The sequence below is a fragment of the Micromys minutus genome, assembly GCF_963924665.1.
Source record: "Micromys minutus genome assembly, chromosome: 12".
Taxonomy (NCBI): Eukaryota; Metazoa; Chordata; class Mammalia; order Rodentia; family Muridae; genus Micromys; species Micromys minutus.
The window spans coordinates 34,760,771-34,788,010 of NC_137981.1; the positions used below are offsets into that span (position 1 = coordinate 34,760,771).

The following is a 27,240-nucleotide window of genomic DNA, read 5'->3' on the forward strand; positions in this document are numbered from 1 at the left end:
CCATGATTTCCTGTTTTGATTTCAGGTATAGAGTACTTCTTACAGTCAAAGAAATTATTTTTAAGAAATAACCTGTTTGGAGTACTGAAGATTTAGCCAAGGACCTTGCATATGCTAGGTGTGTGTTCTACCATTGAACTGTATCCCTATATGGAAATGATCCTTGTCGTACCATTTTCATTTATTCATCATTTTTAGCTAGCAATCTTTGTTTTAAAACTTGCAGAAATTGGGTCTTTCTTCATAGTTGTGAACCTGATATTTCAGAAGTTTCCGGCTTTTTTTCACCTCTCATCTTAGAAGGTCTAGTAAGTGTGCAAGTTTCATTGTTTTTTCATGTGTTAGTATCTACATTTGGATTTTAACTCATCTTGAGTCGTTTTCAATTATGATACAAAATGACTGAAGTTCTTTCTAGCTGTTGACCAGAAATTGTAAAACTTAATCTCATTTGATTGTGATAACTTCTTCATCGAATACTAACTTCTTTCTGTTTCCTCTACTTCCTTCCCTCCTTCCTTCCCTACCTCCCTCCTCTTACCTGTCCTTCCCTCTCTCTGTCACTCCTCTTCTTCCTCCCTCCCTTTTTCTCTCCCTCCCTCTCTCCTTCCCTTTCTCCCTCCATTTATTCCCCCCCCCCTTTTTTGTTTGATTCTTGTTTTTAAGTCCAGGACTCACTGTGTAGCACAGGCTGGCCTGGAACTCTCTATATAGACCAAGCTGGCTTCTTCCTCACAGAGACTTGCCTGTCACGCAAGTGCTGGGCTTAAAGGGCTGGGCCACAATCCTCAGATCTGCTTATTTCTCTTATTATGTTGCTTTTTATTATTATCATTTGTGGTAAATCTAACTTAAATGGTTACTGTGGTTTGAATTTAGTAAGATTACTTTGTACCCAAATAGTGTGGCCAGTTTGGGTAATCGTTCAATGGTTGTTATTAAAGAATAGTTTGCTTAGTACTGAGTGTGAACGTGTGTATAGGTATACATATATCCCAGGATGCCCTCTCTTGAAGGAAGCGAGACACCAACGTTGGCCCCTCTGTCTTTGTTCTATTGGCTTCTCACTTCCTTAGTTCATTTTCCATTTAGTCCCAGGGATCTTAACTTTAGATTACTGTTATTTATTATTTATTTTTAAAAAACGCATTCTATGTACTTTTATGTTTTTTCCCACTGTGTCTTCTAGCCCATTTCTGCTGGGATTATTTTTCTTCTAGGCAACTCAGTGTCTCTATTGCTTGGCAAAAGTAATTTTTTCTGTGAACCATGTCCCTTGCTTTTTTGCATCTATTGCAAAAAAAAAAAATGTCTTTTCAAATTAAAAGAAAAAAACAAGTCCAATTAAATGGGCATAGGATCTCTGAGTGGGACGCGATGACTGTTTTTCAATTCGTTTCTCAGTTACTCACCTATAGTGGCTTCCTTTGTTAGTCTGAAGCTCCAAAGTTTCTGATGTTTAGACTGTCTGTACCGGTGTAATTATCAGTTTCATGGGTACATAGTCTAGTCTTGAGTTTGCTGTTTTCTCTACTATGACTTGCCTTCCTTCAGAAGGTGACTCAGAATTCCTTTCACTGTTAATCCATATTGCTTTTCTAACACTTAACCATAAACACGAGAAATAATGAGTGCTATTCAAGCTGGTAACCATCCCCCTACCAAATCTCTGCCAAATGCTGAATGTTTTGTGCTATAAGTAATAACACATTACACTGTTCATTCCTTTTTACGTGGCAGCTAACTAACATGTTCCTCAGAAATTGAGTTCATACACACAGGAAGTGTGCTGAGTAGGTGAATTATTGGCTTTACTGGTTTGTAAGTGACTCAGCAATTACTCAGTTACAGGGGAGTTTGGGGGGGCGTGTCAAAATAAAGTATACTTCTCTAGGCAACAGAAATAAATGTGTCAATATAGATGGATAAATTGAAGGTTTAGAAAGAAAAGAGTCTAAACCAGAGGTTCCCGCACATGCACACGGAATCTGAACTTTAAAATGTTCTATGCCCAAACTGTAGCCCTGGCTATTGACTTAGAAACTCAGGCTGGGTGTCATAGGCTGTGCTGGCTTTCATTCTTCAGACTGCAGATGTAACTGGATGGTTCGGGAACTGCCGATCCACGGCTTGGTACCTTAGTGTGATCTCCTGACCAACAGCCCAGCCTCAGCAGAGAGCTTGTTCAGAGTGCAGAGCATCAGGCCCCTTACAATCCCACTCAGTCTGAGTGTGAACACTGTGCTGGCTGGATTAGACTGGAAAACCTCCAAAGCATCTGTGGGCAACTAATCCCCATGGTCTACTTACATGGACAGAATTCCACAGCAATGAAGCTGTATCTGCTTTTTGACATGTTATTCACAGTAAAATATAGTCCTTGAATAGAGACTAACATGTTTATCGACCTGTGACCTCTGTAGTCATGTCCATACACACACACACACACACACACACACACACACACACACACAGAGAGAGAGAGAGAGAGAGAGAGAGAGAGAGAGAGAGAGAGAGAGAGATCTCTAAATAGGTTTCCTTTACCAACCCCACTCCCACCCCCATGATGTTGAACTAGCCCACTACAAGCCTAAAACTAGGTGGCACGACCTCTGAAACTGAGACAAGTACAAGTTTTCTTTGTAGCATTGATTGTTCCCAGGATGTTTTGCCACAAGAGTAGAAAAACAACACAGCTGCTGTGAGCCCAGTTTGAACCCGGAATGGTCTAATGATGATCTGGTTCAGAGAAGTGGCCGCAAGTCTGGGTTTTGGGTATAGTTTAACACATGTGGGTGTGAAACATGGCCCTGTTGCCTACATATGTAAGTATAATGCATAACATATGTAGTATTCGAGATAACACTATCCTTAGATGTTTTTCTCTGTTGAAAAGATTTTAAAGACATTATATATAGGAGATAATTAAAAACATGGGTGATCAATAATACAAATTTGCTTTATTTTTAATATCATTAACATACTAATAGTTAAAGTTGTCTGTATAATTATATGGTGTGTGTGTGTGTGTAGAAGTATGTGTGTAGGTGTGTGTGTGTGTGTAGAAGTGTGTGTGTAGGTGTGTGTGTGTGTAGGTGTGTGTGTAGGTTTGTGTGTGTAGGTGTGTGTGTGTGTAGGTGTGTGTGTGTAGGTGTGTGTGTAAGTGTATAGGTGTGTGTAGGTGTGTGTGCAGGTGTGTGTGTGTGCAGGTGTGTGTATGTAGATATGTGTGTATGCAGGTGTGTGTGTAGGTATGTGTGTGTAGGTGTATGTGTGTGTAGGTGTGTGTGTGTAGGTGTGTGTGTGTGTGCAGGTGTATACACCTGTGTATGACTGTGTGGAGGCAGAGGTTGACATTGGGTGTCTTCCTAGTTTGCTATCTTTTTTTTTTTTTCAGACAAGATCTCTTACTGAATGTGACTCTCACAGACTTGACTAGTGGACTGACCAGCAAGTCACAGGGATCATCACACACACATTGTGTATGTGATTGTGGTGCACACATACCCATGTTCTTCTAAACATACATTCATCATACACATATGTACACACACAGAAAGATTAAAACAAATAAATAATGAAAGGAAACGATGCCAGGTTGAGTTGGGTGTGTATTAGTTACCATGCTGCTGCTGTAATAAAATGCCACAACCATATAAAAACCACATGACTGCTCTTTAGAAAAGTGGGAACAAGCTTTCTGAAGATCACCTCTTGTTCATAAGGATGGATTCTTTTCTAATGAGAAAAGCTCCCTTTGAGCTATTATCACTTTCTCCTTTCTGTATAAGTCCAGCACTCCTACCTCTGGACTGTAGGTTAGTTTTGACTTGTTAGCAAAACAAATCTATTCTGGGCCAGTTAGAGCATATTTTTGTTCAAGGCGACGGGTACCCGGGCTTCCCTGCGGAGGATCGGGGAGAGAGCTCTCTAGTGATGTTCATGACTTGCTTCATCTCACCCTGCATATTAGACTTCCTTCACAGCCTCCCTTAAGGGGAACAGAATAACTTCCCACCCCATACATGTGGCTACCAGCTCAGTCCACTGTGCCCATGGACACGCATAGCACTTGAGGTGCTTTTGAAAGCATAGGAGAAGAAATTCATTGGAAATGGGCTCCCCGAAGCCTGCAGATGATGGCATTTGGTGATCATTCTCCAGAGCAGGGGCAAAGGTCTTAAGATACGGCTGATTCAGGTCATTTTTGTCATGACTTAGAAGTAGAGTGACCCTTGAAGGGAGAAAAGGAGAGTCAAAGGAAGAAGCCGACTGTGGCAGAGCACCTTTGCAGCCCTGCCACTGGAGGCTCGAGCCTGCCTTCTGAAAGCAAAAAACAAAAGAGAAAAACAAAAAGCAAACCCTAAAACAGCTCATTGATGGTGGTCCCTCTCCACTTAGAAGCTCCGACTCCTCCATTCAAGAGAGGCTATGGATGCAAAAAGTAATTAGCATTAGTGAAAATGGTACTGTTAAAATGTTGGATCCCAGAGTTGGGAACTGTGGCATCTTATTGCTCTGTGCTCTTTTTCTTTTCTCTTGTTTTTAAACGGGAGAAAATATAAAATACTGTAGAACACAGGTAACTCTCTGGGCTATAGTCTCTATTTCATCAGGGCTGAAAATAAAGATTAAAAAAATATATCTGAAAGACATAAGATGATCCGATTTATTCTTATTCTGCTCTTAAGCACAAGGGTCAGCTGGAGACATCCCAGTTTCCAGGATTTTTCAGAGACCCAAATTCTGCCAGACCACTGGGTAGCCCAGAAACTGGGCTTTACCTCAGAGTTCACCAGAGGAGATGATCCTTTGTAATGCAGGCCCGGTCGGCCAGCTTGTCCCCTTATGTAGTTTCAAACGGCTCACATTTAATGGGAAAGCCCATTCACTAACCAGTAAAGAATCCAAATGAAAAGACAGGTCCAAAGTACTGAAGCATTCTTCTTCTGCAAAGCCTGCATGGCCCTCTGAGCAGACCCTGGAGTGTCCTAACTCAGACAGCCGACTGGGAGCAGGACACCCAAGCCTTAGAAGTAACATCTCTCTGTCATTTCTCTTTCCAGGCTTGAGATTTTTAAGAGCCCTCAGACTGATACAATTTTCAGAAATTTTGCAGTTTCTGAATATCCTTAAAACAAGGTAAGCTACCCACTCATTCCTGTCCTTTGCCTGTCTGGTTCCCTAGGGCAGGGTTGTAAATACCAAATGTGTCTGTTTTCATTGCGTTAAAACGAATAGAGTTACATTATTCACAGGAAGAACAACACATCTGCAGAGCTGGAAAGCTCACCTACTAAGGTAAGGCTTGCGGTGTTCTTTTCTGCAGGATCAGGGAGAAACAGGAGGAAGGCAGGGATGTGGTTATACTCGTGAGGAAGAGGAGATAGTCTAGCAAGGTCACACAGTTGGTCTCTCAGCACCAAGGCCGTCTGCAACATAGGCATCCTGGGAGAGGCCATACATCTTGAATGGAGGATGGACTTGCTCACTAACTGGGAAGTCCTTGTTGCCAAGTGCTAAACACCCCTTGAGGTACCACTAAATAAGAAATTGAACTTGGCTATAAAGGCAAGAGAAGCAGTGTTTTTTGACAGTCAGTCACAGAGCTCATATGGCAAACAGAAAATCATTTTATTCCTAAGTCTGTTTGAGCTGTCTTTCTTCCTATCCATAGAGCTCTGAGGGTGTGCTGTGCAGATTGCCTTGTGGGAGAAACCCTTAAGTCGAACACACCATGTCTGCCTCTGCTAACTGCACTGTGATCTGGAAACATAGCTAGGATATTCCCTGGGGGATGCCCTGCCTGATGACCTATCAGTGCCCAGAGCTGGCCTGAGACCTGGTCTGTGCTGGTGAGCACACTAACAGAAGGGTTAGGAGCACTCTAACAGGGAGTGACTGCAGCTCATAAACTTCTCTACTAGCAAATTACATTTTTCAGGAGACCTCTTGTAACGTTCCACTTCCCCTTTGGTGGGCCTTAATGGGTCTGATGGGAGAGAGAAAGCAGGCCACCTCCATGTGTGCCGTGCATAATTAATGTACCTGCTACTCCAGGGCTTGGATTCTGTTGGTTTTCTACTTCTGAAACCTGGAATCCAGCTTCTTGAATCTGGTGTACTTTTGTTTTTGGTATTGATCCTTATTTTAATTCCACAACATCTCCCCCTTTTCAATTATTCTTTTGTATCAATAAAGGATAAAAGTCGCCTTCTATAGACAAGTCAGAATGTACAAAGAGCCACGAAGCTCTCTTAAGTTAAGCTTCATCTCCTTTGTTTTATCTTTGGAGGTAAACATTTATTGCTTCTCCATCTTGATTTATAATACCACTCATAAATAGTGATTTTGAAAATGGCCTTTGAGTAACTGTAGCCTTAAGTTTTACTGCTTTATAGATCTTCTTTGCTGTGGTCTTATATTGCTTTTGAAATAGAAGTGATTAGCAAAGCTAGCGTATCTAACTAGATCCTTTAATCCCAGCACTAAGGAGGCAGAGACAAGTGGATCTCTGAATTTGAGGCTACCTGGCTCTTCATAGTAAGTTCCGGGCTGGTCAGACTCACAGAGGGAGACGTTATATGAAAAAAAAATAGCATACCTAATATGAACTTATATTGAACTTATGTTACAAGGCTGATCCTGCGTCCCCATCCCTTTCTGAGGGAGAGTTGGTGGGTATCCAGTACCAAACTTGGGGCCTTGTCCTAAAGATTTTCATTCTGGTAGGCCCCAGGGTAGGATGGGGTGCTATAATGAAATCGGACACGTGCTCTCTCATGCCCTCAGGTCTCTTTCTTCTGCTTGTCGTTGACCTGATAAATCAATGAGACTTTGGTTTTATGACACTGGGATTCTAGGAAGGAAGATCCTAGCAATAATGCAGAGAGAACAGTGCTCCTGCCCATCTCTTCCCATTCAGTTCTCCTCTGGATGACCTCAATGTGCCATCTGAGGATCTTTTACCAGCTTTGCGCTAGGGCACTTACCCATTTCCCACCCTGCAGCGAAGATGGCCTTTTTTTTTTTTTTTTTTTTTTTTTTTTTTTTTTTTTAAGATTCAGAAGTTGGATATGGCCACCTTGGAGGGCAGCCTCTTTGTAGCTGTGAAGTTTCGAGGCTGCTTTATTTCCTCTATAGGAGGAAGGAGGAAGAGAGTAGACATTTCTGAGTGAAGGAAGAGGGGTCCGTGCTTCCTGGGGTGAGGGAAGGCAACAGCTCTCCAGCACAGTAGCAGCAATCGGGTATCTGCAATCCCTCAAACAGCATTTTTCTCAGAACCCCCCCACTTCCCACATAGGAAGTTCTACTCTCAGACAGTGTCTTTTCTTAGAACCCTACACTGTGCATGTCCGGAATTGCTATTTACTTGCAGTTCCAACCAGGTGGCCACATGAACCCTGGGAGTCTAAGGTAAGCATCTGTGCATGCAGAAGTGAATGTGGATGGGGAGAGCCCCGACAAATATCATAGCTAGAGGTCTCATGGGAGTGGGAGCTCAAACCCAGACCTCCTCCCAGAGGATAGGTGTTAGAACAGGTATGAGCTCAGGTCTGGGATACACAGAGAGTGGCTGCTTGGAGCTGGCAGGAGCTGTGCAGGAGGAAGAGTCTTTCCTGAGAAGAATAAAGGACCCTTGAGAAAAAAATCAAGTGTCTTTCATTCTAGTGGGGCTATGGGATGGTCACATGAAGGGTAGGGAAAAATGGGCTGAGTTCAATCTAGATATTTGTAGAAAGTACACAGTAAAAAACTATGACACCTGTGGAACCTTTGAGCCATTCCGTGCTCCTGATCGTGTTGTTACCATAAGGAGGTTGAGCTTAGAGTGTGGAGGCAGAGACAAAATCTCCAGATCCAGAGACACACTTCCTTCAGCTGCAGGAACTCTAGAAGTGTAGGGACACGTTCTCCTTGGGGTGCCCGGCTCTGCCCTGCTTCTTCCTTCAGACACTCCAAGCTTGTTTCTCAAAGCTCTGTGCAAGAATGAAGCTCCGGGTTTCCAGGGCTTTGGCCTTGGGAAGATTCTCTTGTGAGTCCTGTATACTCCGATGCTTTCATGGTGACTTTAGAGAGGAAGGTGGGGTGAAGAAGCTGTGTTCTCATTGTTAGAAAATCCTGTCTGGCTTTCTCTTGCCAATCTGGGGTACTAGGTAAGGAGGGAGACTTTATAAATATGACAAAAACAATAGTTTGAAAACCATGGTTTTTATTTTGTATCCTTCCATTTCTTAGTTCATCTTAGAACTGAAATAAATGGGACACATCAGTGAGCATGATGGGGGAAGGGGATAATTAAGAGAACAACAGAAGGAACTAGAATGAACAGGAGGACAGGCAGGGGACAGCAGGAATCAGGGCAAGTCCCCAACCTGTAGGTTAACAAGGGCCTATGATTCTCTGTATTCCTGAGATGGCCTATTTAAGGAAGACCAGAGATTCTGGGTCATTTCTGTGAGTTTCTAGAAGTTCCTCAGTCATCCTACGAGCTGGTGAGTCAGCTTTCAGTGCTGGGTCATTTGCTCCACCATGAAAGCCAGATGAAATCTGCTTAAGGGCTTTAATCCCGCATCTTGTTGAACATAGCCAATAATGTATATTAAAACATGGATTACCTGGTACCTTTTTTTTCTAAGACAAAAATGGCCTCATGGTTTCCTCTAATTGTTTAAGTAATATGTGCTTCCTGTGAACATTTGTACCATATGTGAGAGCGTAAAGGGTGAAGTAAAACACTCTGCCCTGTGCTGTGCTCAGAAAGCCATTGCTCTCCACCATGAAATGGTCTCTCCTATGTAGCCTAAGTGCACAGCTGCTAATCAGTTACCTGAATAATACATGCAGGGAACATTTTTTAAAATTACCTTTATTACATATATAACCGTATAAATGGCTCCAAGGTTGTTCACGAAGCAGTATATATATATATTTGCTATGAAGATTACAGGGGGTGCAAAGTGGAAGCCAAACCATGAGTGTTGCTTAGATTGATGTTTCTTTCTTTCTTTTTTTCTATCAGTTGCTTTAGTCCTGTACCCTATCATAGAAATGGAAAGGTAACTAAGACATATACCAAACCAAAGCAGCCATGGAGAATTCATGGATGGGAACTCAGAAGTTTCATGGAAACACAAAAGTAACATTTAAAACAAAAACAAAACAAACAAACAACAAAAGAAGAGGGGCCAGGTTTTCATAATAGGATCATAAGCTCTCCTCAAAGCAGGGAGCTAGACTTAGCCTGGTCAGTGCCACTCTAACTACTGATGATTTCGTGTTTGATCTAAGTTTAGGCTTGGCCACCAAGGCTGCACATAGCTGTCTCCAATGACTCCTTTTGCCACAAACACACAACATTCCTTCCTGGCAACCACTCCCTCTTTCTAGACCGTCCTCTTACAGATGACAAAGTCCCATCACAGAGAACAGAGAACATTCATCATGATTAATCTTGCAGGTTTTCCACATAGCTTCCAGATATTAACTTGGTCGTAGAGTTCAAGTTTGGAAATCCACTTCCTCATACAAACAATCTGTGATATTGCCGATATCAAACAAATAATCAGATTTCAGCAACAAACCTGGTCTGTCTCAGCAATAGTGATTAAATGTTCAGCACTCAGCAAAGAGCTCCCTTAAGCGCCATTAATATCCTAGTGACAATCATTTAGAGATTAATAATCACCATATTTAGGCCATTTTCCCAAAGCACCAGGAGACGTCAGTAGATTTAATATCTTGAAAGGACTCCACATGGTTGTTGATGGCATAGTGCTTTCTCAGGCCCCGAGGATTTGGGAGCCTGTAAGTGACTCAATTAGGTGTTGAATTCTCCCCTGGGAAGTGAGGGCAGCACACACGTTCCGTCTCTTTGCCACAGGCTACCTGTTCTCCTTACTCATTCCTCTTCAATATTAGGTTGTGTCTTAGGGGGCCTTGCAAGGTAGAGACAGGAAGATGGACTGTTCTGCTTTGGTTTGTTCTCTGAGAAATTTGCTGGGAGCAAGATTTCGTGGTAACCCTGGCTGATGAGACTGGGTGAGCATCTGGCTTTTGTCCTTTCCGTTGGTAATTCCATTCTCAGTCAGAGAACTTAGTTTGAGATGAAGGGAAGCATAGAGTGATCCACTGGCGTGTCTGGAAAAGGCCTGAAGGTCAGGATTTAGCACAATCCAGCTTGCCCTTGGGAGTGCCAACTTCAGATCACAGCAGCTAGAGCCATGAAGCTAACTGCGTGGGGCCAAAACATGGGCGGATCTGGCCAATTATGTTCTCTGGGAATATTCTGAATGTGAGCCATTTCTGATATGTGGCAGAATAACTGGATTCCAGAAAGAATGGCAGAATTTCTCAATATCTGCACTCAGGCTGTTTGCCCCCCCTCCTTGGGAGTCTGCCTCTCTATTCATCTCTTTTGGGCTTGTTCTCACGAGGTCTTCTCCAGGGTGGTTCATTCAAGGATTGTATCTGAGGACTAGAACTGTCTTCCATAAAGTTCCCGAAAAGTGTGTCTGACAGGCTTATCTGTTGGCTGACACGTTGAACACATTTCATTGGACTACTTAGTAAAGGGCATTTTTGGTGGACACCTTGGTCTCCCATGTCAGAAGCTATGGGGAGATGTGTCCTTAGGAAGTGATGATGGACAAATTACAGGGTAAGGGAAAAGAAGGCCTCCGAGGCTTCCTAGTCTATGTTTCCAACTTACATACATGAGGCCTGCTACTCACCAGCTGTGATTCCCAGGCAAACTACAAAATATATCAGCTCCCTAAGGCTTAATTTTCTTGGTGGTGAATGGTAACAGTGTTCATGCCTACCACCTGCATTAGAGGAAAGGGGGGAACTCAGAAGAGGGGAGGACTCAGTAAGGTACTGAGAACATGGCAAAGCTTCAGCAGTCAGTCCCCGGGAACTACAAATGGGAATCCTGGTGAGGACCAGGATGCACAGGATGGATAGTCTGTTGTTTTTCTCTTTTTCTGGCATATGGTTTCAAACCCAGAGGATGTCATCCTACACACCCTGAAGGGCCAGTTCCACCCACAGCTTAGGAAGTATTTACTCATTCTCGCCCTGAGCTGTCAGAATCAACCACAGGCAAATGGAGACCTTTGGATTCCTCTCTTCAGGTATATAAAGTACAGGCAGAGGAAAGCCCCATGCTTTGTGCTTCACCCAGGCAAAATGATGACAGCCTCTGTTAGGACGCCTCCCTTGCAGATTCCCCCGACTGAGCAAGAGCCTCCATCCTGGCCTTTTAGCAGTATGCTCAAGATCCAAAATCTAGTAGCCACCAATGACACAGACACTGCACTGTGGCTGTGGTAACAGATCTGAGAGTGGCTGAAATGGCCACAGTTCCATTTCCAACTGAGTGGCCCACTGAACTAAACTTGTGAGTTTCCCAGTTCCCAGAGGATCTTGAAGGGTCCTATGAGAAATTAGTCTGTATACATCAAACATCAGCATGGTGATGTGTGGGTTAGCACTGTGCACATACTGTGAAAGCCTCAGATGTCAGCATTGTCAGCCTGCTAAGCTGTTAGACAGTAGATAATATATTACCCAAGAGATAAAAATAGGCAGAAAGAGACAGTGGTATCATAGACGGATTACCCAAAGAGAAGTGTTGGCTTCTTCAGGGCTATATCTTAGGGTTTCTATTGCTGTGAAGAGACACCGTGGCTGCAGTAACTCTTATAAAGAAAAACATTTCATTAGAGCTGGCTTAAAGTTCAGATGTTCAGTCCATTATCATCACGGCAGGAAGCATGGCAGCGTGCAGGTAGATATGGTTCTGGTGAATGACCTGAGAGTTGTACATCCTGATCCACAGTCAATAGGAGTGATTGTGTGCCATACTGGGCATAGCTGGAGCATATGAGATCACAAAGCTCACTCCTAGAGTGACATACATCCTCCAACAAAACCACACCTACTCCAAAAAGGCCACACCTCCTAATAGTGGCACTTCCTATGGGCCAAGCATTCAAACCCTTGAGTGTATGGGGTCCATACCTATTCAAAGCACTGCAGGCTGTACTGGACTGGTAATGGGAGGCCAGGAGGTAGGAAACAGAGTTCTTTTCTACAAAATGAAGGAGATGGAAACATCATTAAAGATACCTTTAGGACACCGGCATTTAAATCCAGACTGTATGCTAGATCACATTGCTGAATTCAACTCATTTTCTGAGGTACAACCTTCCAAATTTTACTGTATGGTGTCCCTGCTTCGGAGCAGAATGCCACAGTGGTTCCAGATTGTGCTGCTATGTCCACAACACAATGGCTCAAACCAAACAAATACAACTAGGAAGAAATAACACTCTGAAGAAAATAACAGAGACTCTTCTGCAGAGATGAGGAAGACGTGGGGATATGTCAATTTAGGTGAAGGACACACAAATCTTATTTACCCCTCACTCTGGTTTCTTTTTAATATATATTTGAAGGGTTTTTGTTTTAGTCACGTTTTAGTGCAATTTGAGGCGTTAATGTAGGGTCTGGCTGTGTATTTTCCCACAGACTCTATTGAGGTGTTCATTCCTGACCACTGTATCTCACCTGAGTTCAATTTCCTTATGATGACAGCAGTCTGCCTCGGCCCGCAAGGGGATGCTGTGACACCAGCAGGCAGTTCCACACTTTGTAACTTTGGGACTCCTTTTGTCTCCTTTGCACAGTAATTCCATCAAGCTGGTGAATCTGCTTTCTATATTTATCAGCACGTGGCTGACTGCAGCTGGATTCATCCACTTGGTAAGTAACTATGAGACCTGACTTCCTGGCCAGCCTGCAGCAAGCCCTTGCTGGGCCATTTTATTACTTAACATCTATTTCTTTGGAAACAGACAAGTTTAGTTGCACGTATGGGAAAGAGGAACAAACTACACAATTTTCAGAATTCCCTACCCTTTACTCCCACCCAGCAAACTAGTTCCAAATATGGAGTAATGTTCCTAGGATCAACCTAATTTTCCCCCCTGCTTTACCTGTATTGCTTCAGAGAGACATGCCTAGTTTTTCATTCTGTATGCAATAACCTCAAAGTGCCACAAGATGGCAGTACTTCCACAGCAAACGCCCAGAAAGTCTGGCTCTGATGCTGAAAGTTGGAACTTCAACAGCTCTTTGTAAACAGCACATGCAGATCCCTGGGCTGTGTACCTACTTCTCTTGCACAAAAGGCTGCCTTTGAATCTCTTGCTAGATGACTTCTCACCTTGTTTCAACACCCCCCCCCAAATGTTTTTGTTGTTTTAATTAACAATTCTTTGAATGCTGTTACCAAGCTTAAACCCTTCTTACCTCCCCAAGGCAGATTTCTCTAGCCTGCTTTCAGAGAGTGTAGTTACTATGAAATGCACACTTCAACTATTACAATCAGAAGGAGCCCCCATCAGACTGTAAAACTTTGAATAAGTGACTTTGTCTCCATCTGCTAAGAAAGATAATTATATGGATTTTACACAATACTACACACACACACACACACACACACACACATAAATTTTGGTTATGCCTGTGTGTTAGTGTATGGATATGCGCATATGTATGAATGTACCCATGGAGGGAAGCAGAGAGCTTTAGGCCCCCTGGGGCTAGAGTTACCAGAGATTATAAGCTACCAGAGTGGATGCTGGGAACTGAGCAAGAGCGATGGTTTTTAACCACTGAGCAGCCTTTCCAGTCCCTATTCAACGCGTCCAATCTCACCGTTTATCATCCAATTCCTTCTGAAGCCAATTGCCAGTTGTGGGTTCAGGTTCCCCAAATCCTGCTGTAACTCCCTGCTCCCTGCTGGGCTTCAGCCAAGCTCATGGGGCCAAGCAGCTGTGCAAACCCCAGGAACTCTGCACCCAAGCAGAAACTATTGACTTGATGGCCCTTTACTGAGGATGTACGCAGCCATTTAGTCTAGCATGTGTGTGTGTGTGTGTGTGTCTGCAATTCCCAAGAGGTCACTCTTCTTGTTTCAGAGGAAATTTCCAAAGCTGGACATGCAGAATTTCCAGTGGTGGGCTCTGGTGAAGACAGACAAGCAGTCTCAGAAACAGAGATGATGTTTGGGATTCAGGCAGTAGATGCCAGATTAGGTCTGGGGACCTTAGTTACAATGATGAAAGGAAGTGTGGAGCCCTTTGTGAAAGGTCTAGAGTATCAGCAGGAAATTCCCAAGAAACCAGCAGAAAAAGGCATCTCACACCTGCCTTAAAGAGATGCTGTAAAGGGTACCAGGCATCAATGACATTCAGGAAAGCACACTCCCGATCCCTGCTCTTGCCTTGGTGCCCGACTCAGTCAGAGGGCATTCCTGCTGCTATATCCAATTCCTCTTCTATGACACCCCCTGAGGGTGTCTGGTGCATCGTGCCTTAGTGACTAGCAATGAGAGTCATCTGTACTGAGAACAGGAAGCTTATGTAGAGACAGCTTTCTGGAACTCTGGGATTCCTGGATCACATGTACTGTACATATGAACATCTGATGGGTTTCTTTTCTTCCCTTCCCCCCTCTTGCTGTAGGTGGAGAATTCAGGGGACCCATGGGAAAATTTCCAAAACAACCAGGCACTTACGTACTGGGAATGTGTCTACTTACTCATGGTCACAATGTCTACAGTGGGTTATGGGGATGTTTATGCAAAAACCACGCTTGGACGCCTCTTCATGGTCTTCTTCATCCTCGGGGGACTGGTAAAAAAACACCTCTTTCTTTTTGTGTCCATTTTAACGATTACTAATATTTGCTAATACCCACTTCCTTAGACTTAGTGTTTATATGTGTTTTGCAGTGGAAGCAAGTAACTGCCTTAATGCAACCAGGCGAACTAAGTCCAAATATCATAGTGACTTTGTTGTGTATATTTAGTATTATGCTTGTCCCTTAGAACCAGGCATATTGTCCTCACTGGGGACAGCCATATAGCTAGAAACAAACCTAATCATTTTAAGAGAGGCATGCCATTAATAAATTAGAGTGTCCTTTAGTAGTGGGATTCACTATCAGATATAGTAGCTGGCTGCTGATCCTGGTAGATGCCCTCCAGATTCTGTAGAGAGATGGCGGTTTCAAGAGTTCCCCTCCCTTTTCTGTTCCTCCCCAGACCTCCAACAAACACTGTGGCTGGCACCTGCCCCTAAAGATCAGGGTCCCCTCATTTATGAAATGTCATTATAGTCACACCACGGCCGTGTCCAAAGCCTACTTGGTTGATCTCCTTTCAGTGAAGTTCACTGGTCCCTATGTAGTAAGAGACCACGGCATATGATGTAATTCCAGGGACCCTCCAGGCTGCACATTTGCAGTTTCTGCATTTTCTCTTTCAAAGTAGTTCATAATGAAGTATGACTTTTGTTTCTGGGTATGAGGTAAGTGCCTAAGATTCTAGTCCACACGCAGTTTTTGAGTATGTGCACCGCACACACATTTATATGAAGTGATGCATACATTTCTCTCTGTTTTGTATGCATAGGACATACACATTTTAAAAAATGTATATAAACGTGTGTGGGGGTGGACATTACCAGCATTTAAGCAGGGCCCCATAGTTAAGGAGACCCCATTATCTAGCCACAGGATAGTCTTTGTTGGGCAAAACATGGCAGTTTTGTGTCTCTGTGCTATCCTGTCCTCTTGTGTGGTTTCCAAAATTGACCTAAATGCTTTTTAGTCATTTTTAAATGGAAGTGTTTATTTTTAATCCTCTTTCAGTGTTTATCCACTCATAAAACATTGTTCTTTGAGTGTTATTTAGAAGGACTTTTTGATAGAAATGTATATGTGTGTGCATGTGTGTACGTGCATATGTGCATGTGTGTACGTGCATGTTTGAGTATGCACACGTGTGTGTATGTGTGTGCACATGCATTTGTGCACATGCATGTGTGTTCATGCATGTGTGTGTGCTCATGTGTGTGTTTGTGAGTGTATGTGGTGAATGCATGCATGTGTGGGAGGACGTGTGTGTGTGTGTGTGTGTGTGTGTGTGTGTGCTTGTGTGAATACTTGCACCATTCTATAAGCCTCTTATCTACTTCTCTTCAGGAAGAAGATGTTAGATCATTTATGCTTGGCTTGTCTCCTTTACATTTTCCTTGACTGTGGTTTGTTGCTTTCTACTGTCTAGGTTGACTGAAGTTTGTTTCATTCTGTGTATTTTCAGGAGCTTTCTTCCCCTTTGTCCTGTTATTGTTGTATAATCCACAACACGAATCCGCACCTTCACAGGTCTAATCCTTTTGTGTTTTCAGATCTTAGTACCCCCTTCTGAAAAGGTCACACTTCCTTTGGCCTGTCTTTTTAGTCTCTCTCTCTGTCTCCCCTCTTCTCCTCAGGCCATGTTTGCCAGCTACGTCCCTGAAATCATAGAGTTAATAGGAAACCGCAAGAAATACGGGGGCTCCTATAGCGCGGTTAGTGGAAGAAAGTAAGTATGCCAAGAGGTTTCTCAGCCTCCGCGGCGTAGGAGCCTCTCTGCATGCCATTTCTGTTTGGCTCTTGTTTCTTTGTCTCATGCATGTAGGCAATGTTTGCCCGCTACGTGCCCGAAATTGCTGCTCTCATCCTGAATCGGAATAAATTCGGCGGGACTTTTAACAAACATGGAGGCAGAAAGTAAGTCAGTTGCACCTGAGGATGTGTACTTGAGTAACTTGAGCAGTCCCCGCAGCAGTGGCATGGAATCAAGCCCTTCCCTCCACCCTGCCTGCTTTTGTGATGAGGGAGGGTGCACATTCTGCAGGAGAATGGTTTCAGAGCACGGGAGATTGTTGGACAGTTTTGAGGTCTTGTGGCCCATTCGCAATTCCCAACAGATAACGGTAAATGTATTCAAAGGTGTCCACGTGCACCTGGTACCATATCTTCTGCCCTCCTACCTTATCATACATGCCACACTCATTTCAGGAGCTGGTGATGTGATCAAATTCCGGTCTCTGCAACTGAGGTCTAATGGCCTCTTGGCAGTTTTGGCACGTGCACTACTGTAGGCTCTAACACACTGTGGTTTTTGTTTGTTTGGTTTGGTTTTTTGTTTTTCTACTGTCCTTGTGTGAAGCACAGGGCAAGGCCTGGCCCATCCTTCCTACTGGAAATGCCAGTGGCTGCAAGGAGACCTTATTGTTAATTGGTTTCATTACATGCTGGAAATGCCTCCTGGACAGGAAGTATTATAGTTAGAATGTCAGGAATGTCAGGAAATTAGTGATGTGGGTGTTTTTTTGTTTTGTTTTTTTGTTGTTTGTTTGTTTTGTTTGTTTGATTTCTGAAACGTGAAGGTTTTCTCCCTGGGAACTCTTTGAGTTCCTGCTTTGGTGACTTTATCAGCATCATCAGTATTAATATCATCAGCACCAGTATCAGAGCATAAGTCCAGCAAGGACCAGAAGTTTTATTCTGATGTGGATGCTGGGACCTTATTCCTCTGATCCTCTAGCAGGGCTATCTCGATGGAGGAGCTAAGGTGGCAGGATCGGAGGATGGTGGCAAGTGTCTTCAAAAGTCAATAAGCTCTTGCTTTGAAAACTCTCGGGGTCCATCCAACTTTGTTCTTCATTCAGGGTGTGACACTCATAGAATAAAGTGGCCATGCGTGCAATTCATCCCAGCTGAATGTGCACTGATATACGCACCAGGAACTGGTACCCACATCTCTATTAAAATCCGAAAAACTGTCCCATTTGTGCCAGTCACCTGTCCCCCAACACAGAACTGTTTTTTATCTTGTTGCTCATTCTAACCGATTGCCAAATTATCACCTTAGTTTGGTGTTGAAGAAAGCTGGGACCAGGCCCGTAGAACCCTTCTCCCCATGGCTGCCCCTCCTACCATGACAGTTGGCCCTGCTGGATGGAACCCAGTGAGCCTCTCTCTGATTATTGAGTCCAACCCACCCTGAGCTCAGGTGTCCAGTCGTCTTTTCAGAAAATGAGGAGGTGGAGAAAGAACTCATTTCCTTGAACTACCCACAGGATAGCAGTTTCCTTTCACAGGCACAAAGGGCAGTGGGAAAGGGGGCCAGTTGGCGCCTTCTCGGTAAGGCTGTATGTCTTTCCATCTCTCCCTGTAGGCCTCTCCCCTTCCTATTATCTTAACAACCCTGGATGAGGTTAGAACCAAGCTGTTCTGATGTCTGGGCCATTGGTTGGTTCCAAAAGGCCAAATAAGCCCAAAGATTTTCCTCCGACATTTATCTCAAGCCAAGAGGAAAACAGCTTCCTAATTCAGTGTGCCTTTAAGATATGGACAGGTCTCTATAAAGTAGACGACATCCTCAGGGTCCCAGGCCCTCATTATAGCTGTCCCAGTCCATCGGTCTCAGCCAGCATCTTTTTATCCCTGTTCCCAATGAAGTCAATAAAATCAATTGCTTTGAAATCTAAGTTGTAAGTATTTCTTGACTCTAATTTCCAGGTGGGATTTTTTTTTCAGAGTAGTGTTTGTGGCTCAATATGGGTGGGCTATTGGCTGACAGATTTTGTTGATGGGTGGCCCAAAATGGGGCTCTGAGACCAGGACTCAGAGCTGGCCTGGCCTGGTCTGATCCGGTCAGGTTTAAAGGCTGCCATGTCCACCCAAAGCCCCACCTGCTGAGGACTTCATGGGACCTCCTCCAGTTTTGTTCTGACTCTGTGATCTGTTATCACCACTTTTCCAGCCCCCTCCCTCTCTCCTTCCCTCCCTCTCTCCCCCTCTCCCTCTGCCTCTTTCTCCCTGCCACCTCCCCTCTCTCTCCTTTGTGAAAATGCATTTTGCTTTTAATGTTCTCTTTTGGGTCTCCAAAGTCCCCAGACCCTGCAGGATATAGTATACGCCCTGTCATCAACACTGGGGCTGTTCTCTCGTTACTTTATGCATTGTTTCCTGGTTCAAAAGCTAATTACCAAGTAGTTTAAAGAAGCCCTTGGTCACTTAGATCTTTCATCAGAAAATATAGGCTTGGGAAAGGAACGGTAATAAAGGGCCATTAGCACCCTTTGTTTGATGTTGGTTTTCCAGTCAGTAGAACAAGATTGATGAAATGTTATGTTTGGCCAAAATTTGAGTTTTCATTTGGAATTCAGTGTTGAGAGAATGGGCTGTCAGAATCAATAAGTTTCCTTTCGCTTGGGATATGGGCATGTGGTAGTAATTAGCAATATAAGGTCTTTACTTGAGCAACGAAGCATGGATTCTGGCAGCAAACATAATGAGAAACTACAGTTGTTCTATTCTGAATGTCAGAAAGTTTCCAGATAAAATTAAATGCATTTGCAAAAGGAAAGGGGCTTAACTTTGTTGAGAACTGGAGTTTGGACTCTTAAAATAGCAGGCAGCACTTTGAGTTTGGTGCATGCAGAGATGCATGTGCTGTCCTCATCCACACATCCACATGCTACCCCCAGGACTGAAGTCAGCAAATACCTAGAAAACAACTTAAATGTATATATAGTTAGGAGACTTTTTTTTTTTGGTATGTGCATATTTCTTTCAGCAGTAACTACTCAGAACAGTATATTAACTTGTCAGACGACTGACCGTGACTTATGTCCCACAAATTGTGGGGACACACAATGGGAAATCCAAAGATCATTCGGGATAAAAAGTCAGGATAACAGAGCAATGCAAAGCAATGGAGGACAGCCGCATGGGGTGTCGGAGCATGTGGGAGTTTCCTTGGCGCTGCCTTGTGACTTTTAATCAATGTGTTTGGCACAACAGAACTATTTCCTGTGGAATTCTCAAAACTTCCTTCCTGTCCACAGGAATCAAAGGTCTGGCGAAGCTTTCTTCACCCTTTTCATTACATCATGTATCCCAACATAGGTTCAGGTACCTATGCATAGGCCGGCCGCTGTGCCTCTTATAGGGACCCCTGAGAACAGAGACCAAAGTGTTAACAAACAAAGGGTTCAATCATGAACCATGAAAATTATCCATGTTGGCAATATTGGGGACAATTAGCCTCTTGTGCTGAGACCCTGAATCTTCTTCACTATAGTAGCCCTCCCACGGCCCAGCCTGCCTCCCAAGGCCTTTGACTCTGCCTCCTTTCCTCCGTTTACAATGAAAACTGCTTAGAGGTGGTGGAGGGATGGGGAATACTGAGACTCCCATGGCCTTGGGGTTCTTGGTCTTTTCCTCCCACAGCCTCTTATGGTTTCCCCAGAGGTTTCTTCTCTGACTGTCATTCATTCTACTCCTGGTTAATTTATGAGAACTGACAAGATCATGGTCCAAGGTCAGATGGCCAAGGGCCATAGAAAATAATTGGCCACAGAGAGGAATCTATCATCTATAACCCCCTGGATAGAGACAGCACAGCTGGGGGGACATCCAGACCTTGTGCTTCCCACAAAGTGGCTTCTGTGGCCCCAAACTGAGGTAGTTCTGGCCCAGGTGTTTGGGACAGAGAGAACAGGGTGGGTGTAGAGGGCTGCAGAAATTTTGGGTAGCCAGAAGCTGAGAGGACTCATGGAGAGGAAGGAATAATAGAAGACAAGGGGTAGACAAAGGAGAACAGGAAGCTCAGTGTAATTAGCATGGAAGGAAAATCTCCATGGTGACTTCCCCATTCTAGAGTAGGGAGTCCTACAGCCAAACCCATATCTTGCTCCAGAGCAATGAAGCCATCTCTGGAGCTTCAGTGTTGGTCTCGCACCTACAAATAACATTCTATTTTATCTGGGTCAGTTTTGGCATTTGTGGATTGGCCCATTTTGAGTTCTTCCAAGAGATAACAGTGAATTTATTTAAAGGATTCCATGTGTACCTGGGACCATATTTCTACCCTCATCTGGACCTAATACTGCAAGAATTCAGAGAATAACTATATCTGCTTCACAATCTCTAACTTGCTGGGGCATTCTTCTCTGCCTCCTAGGCACGGGGTTGTATGCATCTTCTGATTTCTTATGATTGGGGCCTAGTTTATGTATTCAAAATAGACTGCTCTTCTCTTTCACATGCTCTCTCTCTCTCTCTCTCTCTCTCTCTCTCTCTCTCTCTCTCTCTCTCTCTTTCTCTCCCTCCTTCGCTCCCTCTCTCTCTCTTTCTCAGACCCTGTGTATTTCTTTCTGCCTACTTACTACCTTGAATCAACATGGGCTGCCCCTCCATCCCCCCCCCGCCCACCTTCAAGTTTTACCCACAGTGGTTCCAGGCCATTTTTCTAAAGGCCATAATATGGTTATTTCCTCACAAAGATTCTTTTTACATACCCTCTCTGTGCTCTACCCTTGCCTAAAGAGAGTCACCATGTGCCATACCTTCATGTTTATTCATTCCACATGTGTCTATTGAGTGCCTGCTCTGTGCCAGGCATCAGGGACAGATACATTCCAGCACACCTATTAAACCCTCCAGCCACACCACAGCTCTTCCTCTCTTGAGCTCTGTGCTATTTGACCACCTAAGTGGTAGGGAAGTTCAGCTCGAGAGCTCATTTAAACCTGCCTCAGATCCCAGGGAGTCTTCCTGCAATGCTGTGGCTGCTCTCAGCCTGGCCTCCAGTGTACAAGAGTGGGATGTGGGTTGATTCATGTAGTGTTATCTTGGCTTGATACCATGGGCCTGCTTTCCTTTCCTGTTTACGTGGATCTCGGGTGACGCTCACTCTCACTTTTCCCAGGCTTGTAAGGGCTGTACTGCTCTTGGGAGGGCTGTTTTCTATAAGATGCCATTTACGATTTCTCTGCTTCAGACATTGCTTAGGTTGAAATGGGACTGAAGTCTTGTATTTTACACAATCTTTGATCCCTTGTCAAGAAAGGCATTGAGCACTTCTCCTCTCGTAGCCCACGTGACTCCCCGGCAATATCTCAGAATTCCTAGATTTTAAAAACCATAAATTAGCAAATCATCAACATATCACCGGGGAGGTTCATCTGGTAGCGATTGTAGTCAGAAAGAAACATGGGCCCTAATAACTGATTTTCACAAAGATACAAAGAATTGTAGACAGACAGATACAGTAAATAGGAAGACAAATAGATAATTCAAGCTGACAGACCATCTTGAACTGATTAAGCATTCTGCTTTGATTAGCATTAAACTTTTTGTGGAAAGGGAAAAAGAAAAAGAAAAAAAAAAGATATTGCCCTCATCCTTTGGGAAAATGACCCCTGGTGACTTCTGAAATTGAGTACTGAGAGGCAGATCACAAAGCGTTTGGCATTAGATGTCTCACATGATGTAGTGTCCCAGGTAGTCCTTTCCAATGGCAGGGGTCTTGATGAGTGCATCTGCTTTGGATCCTTCTAAGGCACATCTTCGGTCCTTTTCAAACCTGAACATCTCCTGAAAAGAGACTTGGCTGCATAGTCAATCAAACTCTGGATAATGTGGATAGGATGAAGGCTTCTTCCCCTCTGCCCCCCCTTCCCTGCTGTCTTTCTTCCCTTCCCCACACTTAGCAGAATGTTCCATCTATTGTTCTCCAAACAAGAATAGAATTGTAGGTGGGAGATGAACTGGGTATCTTGGGGAGGTGGGGGGGGGGTGAGGTGCATTCAGGCATAGACTTTTGCTTTCAAATAGTCTTACCTCCATTTACAAAGGAATTCTGATTATGAATTTTCTAATTATAATCCCAAAAGACTCTTTTTGCTCAGCCTCATGTTTGATGGAGTGAACCCTTGCTGGGTAGATTTAGAATCCCAGGAACAAATGCAAGCATCCGAGACTAAGTTGCACCCTATTTTCTGTCTTCCTGTCATGCCATTCATTGTGCTAGAAGTCTTTCCAGAGTTGCGACGAGCAGCGCCTCGTAGACTTGGGGTTCTTTCCACTACTGCTGTCACCATGCTCTGAAAATAAAACAGCAAACCTTCTAACTGGCCAAGTCCAGTGTCTCATTGTATTAAAATATCATAGAAGCCAATGCAATGTGAAGGTTGTAGAAATCTGATTCTGTTGCTGTCAGAGTTGAACGTCCACAAAGTACTAGTATTGCATGGTAGTACTCTCCTCCTGCTCCCTCCCCCACACCGTGGAGACTAGCTCTGAACGGGGGGTACCAGTTGTCAGGAAAAGTCATCTGCTCTCCCTCCTCTGTGCTATTCCAATAAGGAGATGTGGAGGCAAGTCAGAGATACATGTACACCATTTGAAGAAGTTTTATGATGCTCCTCACAGATGCCAAAGGGTCATGCCAGCTTTCATCTAAAGCCAATTTAGGAAAACACCTATTCCAACACATTGGCTCTCTACAATTATTCAAACTCTCCCATGAGCCAGGAGTCGTGTTGAACTCTACGCTTAAGAGAACAAGTGTCATGGAGAACATGTGACTCCTTGTCCAATCAGAGCTGTCCAAGAAGACAGTGGCAACTAAATGGGATCTGGATTATGCAGTCGCATCGTCCCAGTGAACTGTTCTTTTGGCTGGAATTTGGTACAATAAAATCGGGACAGTGTGAAACAACCAGGAAGGCAGGAGGCACATTAGAGATAGTGTTCCTAAGAGCATGTGACAACTCAGATTGTTGAATGAGCTCACTTGGGCTCTTTAGGGCCAAGGTAACAGCAGAAAGCCAATGTGCCTAAAAATCTTACTTATCAAATAGGCAACCCAGGAAAGGTAGTCGAGTCTAAACTAGTATTCTCAGAGATAATGGGTGAGACAGCACCCTTTGAGTTTAGTGGGCATTCAGGGGGGAGAAGCGTCAGATTATCACAATGAGACAGATACTCGGGACCAGTAGGATGTGAAGTAGGCATAGGACACATGATTACACATCAATACCCCTCCCAATGACAAAAGCACACACTTTTTACACAATTTGGAATCCATTTTCCCTCAGCCACCTTCATTCCCAAGAAGTGAGGTTGGCCTATCTGGGACAGTAATTTCTGTGTTTGTTCAGGTACAGCAGCAGCAGCAGGTAGAGGCAGGTAAACATCTTTGGTCTAAGGAAAGAAACATGCTATCCAGGAAAGAAAAGCGTGTAGGATGAAAAGGGTCACCTCAGTGGTGCCCTGTTCTATTGAGAATGGCTAAGAGTCACTGAGTCCCAAGTAATGAGAGGCCAGAGTGTATTAGGAGACCCAAGGAGGAATCAGTGTCATTTGTGATTGCTTTGCCATGGTACAGTCACTTATTAATAAGGCTGTCTAGGGCTTGAGGTGATGGCTAGTTTGTAGAGTGATTGTTGTGCTAGCATCAAGGTCCTGAGTTTTGGATCCCTAGAAAGTATATTTTAAAATCCAGACAAAGGATCACATACCCTTAACCCCAGAGCTGGGGAGTCAGAACTATGTGGATCCCTGGAATTCAGCAGTTATCCAGCACAACCAAACCTGTGAATTCCAGGTTCAGTGAGTGACCTTATTTCAGAAAATAGGTTAGTGAGTGATCGAGGGAGATGTCCAATGCCAACCTCTGGCTTCCCCGGGCCTGTGTACTCACCTGCACATATCCACATAAAACTCCTCTCCCTTAAAGGAAATGACAGAGAAAAAAAAAATAACTAAGTGGTGCTGATGTGGTAATATATGAACACTGGATACTTGTAAAAAACTAAATGAGAAACTGAAACAAAGGTCAACAAATCTACCCTTAGGTTTCTATGGTTGTAAGCAATGGAAATGGATGTTGCCGAGTAAGCAGTTGTTTAAAAACGAATAGAGTAACTTATAAAATCCAGGGGAGGTCTGAAGAGCAAGGTCCCAGAAAGGACAGAGAACACCAGAAATGAGGATCTGTGATCCAGGAAGCAGAAATTCATGGTTATTCATTACAGAATTTGACCATCAGCATGGTTCAACTACTCACATTATTTTGAGTAACAACTGGACTCTCTTGGGTATGGAAACTGGATGAGAGAAAACAAAACCACGTATAATTAAAAGTGAGATGGTTTTTGACAGGATGAATGGCGTATGCTTGATAGGTGGAACCAGCCTATGCTAAGGCTCTCTTTGTCAAGCCTTGGATTGACAGTCTGTGGAGGTTATATACTACAACAGATGTGTAGCTATCCCTTACCTTAGTCTAACTCTGATCCTGTATCCTGTCTGATTGTGGAAATCTTATTATGGTTTGTAATGGTGGCTTAGTTCTCAGCTACAAATGACAAAGTGCATCAGTTTGTGGGCCAAGTTCTGGGAAAGGGCTCCCCAGCCTCCTCTGCTTTGTCATTCAATGCTCTGCTCCCTGACCTTGAAGCTCTGCGTCATGAAGGTGCCTTTGCTGAGCTGTTTGGATCTGTTTGCTCCACTGTCTGCCCCATTTAGCGAAGCAGTAAAGCAGACTGCCTTTTTCAAAATACCCCTGTTGACAGCTGCATAAGACGATTGCTCCTCTCTCTTCCTCACCAGGAGGCAGATCACATTTCCTTCCATGATCGTTAGCAAAGTAGTAGATGTGGCCAAGAGTAGATGATCTTAGCTTTAAACACTTCCCCTTTTCTTCCTTCCTTTCTTCCTTTCTTTTTCTTTTTTATTTCTTCCTTTCTCTCACAGGAAATAGTTATAGTCAGTTTGGGATGGGGCCATGACAAGTACTCCGTGTTTTTATTTTTTCTGCTCCTTTATAGACTTGGGGGAAGATTCCAGGAGGATGAGTTGGACAGCCGTTTTGCAGTTTACTGCCGAATGTGGACCATGTTTCCTCTGGCTTACTGTCTGAGCCAAACATACTTTTTGCAACAAATAAGTCTTGAAAACAAATGGCCTGTGTGTGTTCATGCTGAGCTAAAGCTAGATGCTCGGGTAGGATGGCAAGACATGGACAGCAGGCTCTAGTCAGTTTGCTTTGATTACTGGTGACAATCTCTTTCCCCATTGTCATGACAGACTTGTGGGAACAGATTTTTCAATAAAGAAAAAAAGGAAGGTTGGAATGGATTTACTTTTTATTCTGCAATGGAGTCACAAGCCAGGAGGAGAGAACTCAATAGAAACTGATCTGAAGGCACAATTCAAATCAGAACCTTAAGACAAAGCAGCCAGAAAGACACAGCTAGGTGATGTGGGAAGTGAAGTCCAGCTTTCATGAGAAAAGTTCAAGTTCAACACAGCAGGGCAAGTATAATGCTTGGTCCTGATTACCATGAGGCTTACAGGGTGTCCAACTGCCCAGTTTCTGTGTGATAAAATGCTACCCACTCTCCTTGACAAGTACTGCTAAAAACCCATCACCTCACGCCAGGGGCTACTAATGGTGGGAGGTGCTGGGAAGAGGTCGGGATGTAAGAGACATGATTAGAAGGCTTAGCAGAAAGACAGAAGAGAGTCTAGCATATGTATCTGATATAAATATTATAGTTTCACAGAGACATCTAGATCAATACATGCCACATTTCATCTACCTCTTTGACAAAGTGAGTGCAATGTATTCAGAAAAAGCTGTATAGGATTTTCAATTTACTCCATATGATTTATTGTGACAGGGTAGCTATGGGTTTCTTAAGTTCTTTATACTCGTTCCAGTAAAAATGGATACAGTATCTTTAAAAATAAACAGCCCAGAGACATGCATTTCATACTATCTTCCTGGTGCAAAGCCCTGCTAAGGAGAGATCTAAGACCTCCCCGACCTTGGAAGACCTGATTGCGGTCAGCTTTGCCTCAGTCTTTGCTCTTTGGCTTTTGGGAGATTGAGGGAGGTGGGGGGAGTAAACAGGGAAATCAATCAGGAAGGGATTGCAGACGTCTAGACAAGATAAAATTATGACAAGAATTAGCTTATAGGCAGGGAGCAAGCACCCCGTAGGGATTCATGAGGGTCTGGTGGGTGAGGCCCCGTCAGCCACTTCACTTATGGTTACTGGCTCCAAGTCACAGAGGCCTGCTCCCCAGTTTCTTGTTACCTAGCCAAGGTCCTTTCCATGTCATTCAATGATGCTTCTTTTTAGAAAGCATCAAATAGAGAGGTCTGTTCTGCCCTGCTTGGGTGTTCACTTTGCACCAAATAGCTGAGCTTGTGTCCTCATCAAATGAATAGAGGCATTAGACAAAGAATGTGCCACACACCCTCGGAAGTTAATAAGGATATACCTGGACATGTGAGTGGGAACCTACCACCAATATCTTGTCATGGTGAAGTGTGAACTGTTTCAAAGGTGGTTGGATCTTAGAAATAATGCCTGGTGTGTGTGTGTGTGTGTGTGTGTGTGTGTGTGTGTGTGTGTGTGTGTGTGTGTGTGTGTTTGCCTGTGATCACACACCCACACATGTAAAGTGTATAGATTTTTGTTCTCATCGAACTAAGCTAACTCTTTATGACTCCCTGGTGGCCCAGCATCAGAG

The 27,240-nt window shown here is 43.8% G+C and overlaps 1 protein-coding gene across 11 annotated transcripts in view; it reads left to right on the forward strand.

The window, feature by feature from the left end:
• KCNMA1 (potassium calcium-activated channel subfamily M alpha 1) overlaps positions 1-27,240 on the forward strand; it is a 666,778-nt gene that overhangs the window by 434,403 nt on the left and 205,135 nt on the right. For all 11 annotated transcript variants that reach the window (XM_080926078.1, XM_080926079.1, XM_080926070.1 and 8 more), the window contains 4 exons: positions 5,067-5,142; positions 12,693-12,768; positions 14,535-14,705; positions 16,347-16,438. In XM_080926078.1, the coding sequence (XP_080782204.1) occupies positions 5,067-5,142; positions 12,693-12,768; positions 14,535-14,705; positions 16,347-16,438 (415 nt within the window). The remainder of the gene's footprint in view (positions 1-5,066; positions 5,143-12,692; positions 12,769-14,534; positions 14,706-16,346; positions 16,439-27,240) is intronic.